This window comes from Physcomitrium patens, chromosome 3 (genome assembly GCF_059467195.1).
Source record: "Physcomitrium patens ecotype Gransden chromosome 3, ASM5946719v1, whole genome shotgun sequence".
In the NCBI taxonomy this organism is placed as follows: domain Eukaryota; kingdom Viridiplantae; phylum Streptophyta; class Bryopsida; order Funariales; family Funariaceae; genus Physcomitrium; species Physcomitrium patens.
The window spans coordinates 20295228-20299641 of NC_143412.1; the positions used below are offsets into that span (position 1 = coordinate 20295228).

Consider the following 4414-nt stretch of genomic DNA (forward strand, 5'->3'; position numbering starts at 1 on the left):
ATCTATTTGGAAAAAATCCACATTATAAAATTTAATAAATTTATTTTATTTTTATTTCACTTTATTTTTATTTTTATAATTCTTCTTTTTGCTATAAACAAAAACTTTAATATTTATACATACTCTATTTAATTATATTATAATAAGTTCTAAATAATATTTCATAAATTAATATATTATTTTTTATTAGAAATAAAATTTTATTTAAGATAAAATATTTTAAAATTAAAATAAAATAATTTATTGTAAAAATATATTTTAAAAATAAATAAAATTTAAAAATATTCATAATTAATAAATTTACTACAAAAAATATAAAAAAATTTATAAGTACACATATATATATATATATATATATGATTATTTATAATCTAAAAAAAATCTTATATTAGTATTGTTAAAGAGTTTTATGTATTATTAAAACTTTCTTTCAATATGATTTAAATTTTTGACACTTATTTCTTCTAACATGGTTGTATTGATCTATAATATATATTCAAAATATAATTCTAAAATAATAATAATATTTATTTTTTTATAAAACTTTTATTTTATTCTATTAAATATATTTCTATCTTCATGGCATATTTTTTTCTATTCTTATATAATTAGCAATTTTTGACTTTAATATATTTTGTATTAAAAAAATATTTTTAATGTTAAAACATTTTGTATTAAAAAAACGTTTTTAATGTTAAAATATCTTTGCCTATTGCTTATATATAGATAGATAGATGGATAGTATAAAAAATATTTTAATATATATATTATTTTACGAAATAATAATTAAGTTTTTTTTTGTCTATAATGCATAAAATATTTTAGTTTTTTTAGCACCATTTCAAACTTGCTATTAGATTTTAAATTAATTTTATCAATTAAATCCAAAGTATATCTTAACCACTTTTGTAACAAAAGAATTCTTTTAGTTATAAGCCACCATACATGATTTGTGTTATATAATACTAACACCTTATCTTGCAACAATTGATTCTACATTGCTATACCAAAACTAGTAGTTTTTTTAAAAAAAATTAAAAACATATTAATATTAGATATTATTTTGTGTACAAAAAAGTACCAACAAATTTTATAATTCAAATTTTTTTCACATCTAAAATACAAATTGATGTCCTAACAAAATAATATTTTAAAATTATAATATTTAGTATGTATATACTATCTTATTGGTAATCAATCCATATATATATATATATATATATACATACATACATATAGAAAAATACTAAATTGATCCAAACAAATCTTAAATTAGCCCATCTTTGTTCTTACCATCTTATATCATGTCATATATTCTTCACCAATTTAAAGGTCATCCTCGGATCATAATAAATACAACTTTAGCCTCTATTAAATGGATTCTAAAGCCAATCTTGCATCAAAACATTGGAGTCATTCCATTCTATATCAACTAAAATAGCTACAAAGATTTTGTTTGTTTGTCAACATTTTTGAATGTGAAAAAACTATCTTAAAATGAAATATTGAGCAATGGTGAACAAGGATGATCCTCTTTGGCTTAGTGAGGAATATATGATGTAATACAAGATGGTAAGAGCAAAGGTAAGTCAATTTAAAATTTACACCTATATTCTCCTCTGTATATGTATAAATATATACCTACATATTCTACAAGCAAAGAAGCTTTGTAGCTGTTACACTCTAATATTGTGACTTCCTCTGATAACGTGACATCCTTCAGATTGCAGATCTCCTCATCTCAACATTGTATAATCTCTTTGCCAATACAACACTCATCTATATATGCATATATATATATATATATATCTGTGTGTAGTTGGTTAGTTAGTTAGTTGTATATGCATGTATATATATATATATATATATAGATATAGATGTGTATGTAGTTGGTTAGTTAGTTAGTTGTATATGCATATATATATATATATATATATATAGATATAGATGTGTATGTAGTTGGTTAGTTAGTTAGTCGTATATGCATAGATATATATATTTATATATATATATATAGAGAGAGAGAGAGAGAGAGAGTTGGTTAGTTAGTTGTAGACATTTATCATGCGCTTCCTTCACATTCCTCGACAACACGCTTGGTCTGGATCCCCCTTTGCTTCCAGGTTTCTGTGGGTATCACATAAGGTCAGTGTTTTCATTTGTCAAGGGGCTTCGATTATCTGCAGCACTCGTTCCTTTCAATTCAATATTCATTTAAAATATACAATTTTTTTAAAAAAAAGAAAAGAAAGATAACTTGCAATGGCCTCACACCGACAACTCTCATGTGTGTGCTGCTCACTGCTTCATAGTCGGTCTTCCAGAAGCTATCTTTTCAGAAACTGTTTCGGCAATGCACCGCTAAGTCACAGAACACTCGCCTGATGTCGAGGACCACTAACTACAGCTCTCTCGCATCATCAACAGGGTCACGCCAATTTGCTAGAATCATTTTCACCAGTTCACGGCATGAGACGAAGAGATTAGAAACAGGACTTGAATACCAGAATCGTATGGGACAAGAGAAAGACCCTTTCCCTTGATGAAAGACATGTGAGTTTTCACGAGTAACCCACATGGTGTTGATTCTGTATCTTTTTCTTTTCTTTTCTTTTCTTTTCTTTTTGGTTTTGTGGGGAGGAGGCAAAAGGAAGAAGAGCTTACTTAGAATACTACTCTTTCCCATGTCTTGTGATTTGCCTCTGTTCACAACCTGACTACATCACTGGTATTAAAGATTTTTCCTGTTTTTGCAACTTGGGTGACAGTTGCAGCTGCCGAATATCAGAAGTTGCTTGTGCCGGCGGGAACCGACCCCTGCCTGGTCTTTGTTGGGAACTGCATTCAAGGTCGAAGTTGTGCAGTGACGGCGTTGATGCTTTTACAAGCTGGAAGCATTTCACTCTGACAGTGATTTTCCCATACAAGAGCTGTCCAAATCACTGGCTTTCTCTTTAAGAAGAAGGGACTTGCTTCTACACCTTGTCAGGATTGTGTGACCGAGGTTTTTAGCTGATTGCATTGCGGGATACATGCTACTGAATTTGAACACTCCAAAGAGAACTTCGGATTGCTCGGTGTTGTTTTTCACAACAGGTGCACCAGCTGCTCAACCTCAATCTGAACCGAAACCTTCTGAATACTAAGCTAACGCAACAAGGGACTTGGGACCTTTCACTTGTAGACCCACAAGAACCTGTCTTCTAAGATCAGACTTCGACAGTAATCCTGCATGTTGCACAAGTGGAATGAATGGGCTTAGTTGCGAAGAATGTCTACATTGTGGGTATTGCAAAGCACTGTTCGTTGTAGAAAACGCTAACCGGCATCAACTCCAATACGTTTTACGGTGGGCTTTTCTACACTTGGATGCAGAGCAGGATGTGTGCGTGTGTGTGTGGTTGTGTTATTAACCCGGTGTCAGGCCGGGTGTGTTTTGGATCTGTAGTTTCAGAAGTCGGCACTAAAGGCTCACAAGAAGCTATTGGATCAGGATCCCTGCCTGGTCTTTGGCTGCCAGCAGACGGCGTGAAGCTCATCTCATCTGGGGTAGATCGGTGGCGAGAGCCACTGAGCTTGCAATTCACGAGCAACTGGTGCCCTTTCAGTCGAGTCCACACACACAGTCAAGCTTGTCAGAGCCCCGTTCTCAGTCCCCATGGATCACTTCGATGCACCCTCCCTCCCTTTATTCCTCTGACCTGGAAGTTGGAAATTGAATCGAACAACTTCCATTTTTCTATTGTTTTTTAGTTTGTTTGTTTGTTTTTGTTTTTGGTTTAGCTAAGTCTACCCACCCTTGGCTGATGTGCTCGTGTCGTTTTTTATGCTGGAGGGGTGTTTGCAGCTTTGTGGTCTCACATGCTCTACTACAAGGAAGAGGTTCTGCAGGACAGGCCTCCCCCCTGACCTCCATCATGGGGCTATTAAATTGCCACCAGAATAAACAAATAAATAAATGTCAAGGACTTCATAGGTGCTAAAGCTGGAATGCACATCCTAACTATGGTTGCTCCTCGTTTTTTATTAAGAATTCCTTACACCCTACCAATCAAGAAGAAGAAAAAAAACAACAACTCACAAACATTAAGAAGAGCAAAGATCTACTTTTTATATTTAGTATTTTTGTAGTTTATGTGGCATGGGGGAGCAGCATCCAAGACCCAGCAGTGAGTCCAGGCAGCATTATCCTCCTGGTCTTCCTCGTCTTCCTCCTCCACAACTAATACAGGATATTGTGTTGTGGTCACTCACCTCCCTCCATAGTGTGCCTGGGGTTGTGGGTGTTTTTGTTGGTGGGGTTGGAAGGGCCCCTTGTAGCCCCCATTCCCTTATATTCCATTCCATTGCAGTGCAGTGCAGTGAGAGTGAGAGAGTGAGAGAGAGGTGGAGTGTCCCTAGTGTGCCATATCAT

General features: G+C 33.3%; 1 protein-coding gene across 1 annotated transcript; it reads left to right on the forward strand.

Moving 5' to 3' along the window:
• The first annotated feature begins 2034 nt into the window (after nt 1-2034).
• On the forward strand, nt 2035-3978 carry LOC141045240 (uncharacterized). The gene is made up of 4 exons (XM_073533017.1): nt 2035-2145; nt 2428-2553; nt 2769-3096; nt 3449-3978. The coding sequence occupies exons 3-4, from the start codon at nt 3033-3035 to the stop codon at nt 3751-3753; spliced, it is 369 nt and encodes a 122-aa protein (XP_073389118.1). The 5' UTR covers nt 2035-2145; nt 2428-2553; nt 2769-3032; the 3' UTR covers nt 3754-3978.
• Nucleotides 3979-4414: the final 436 nt, after the last annotated feature.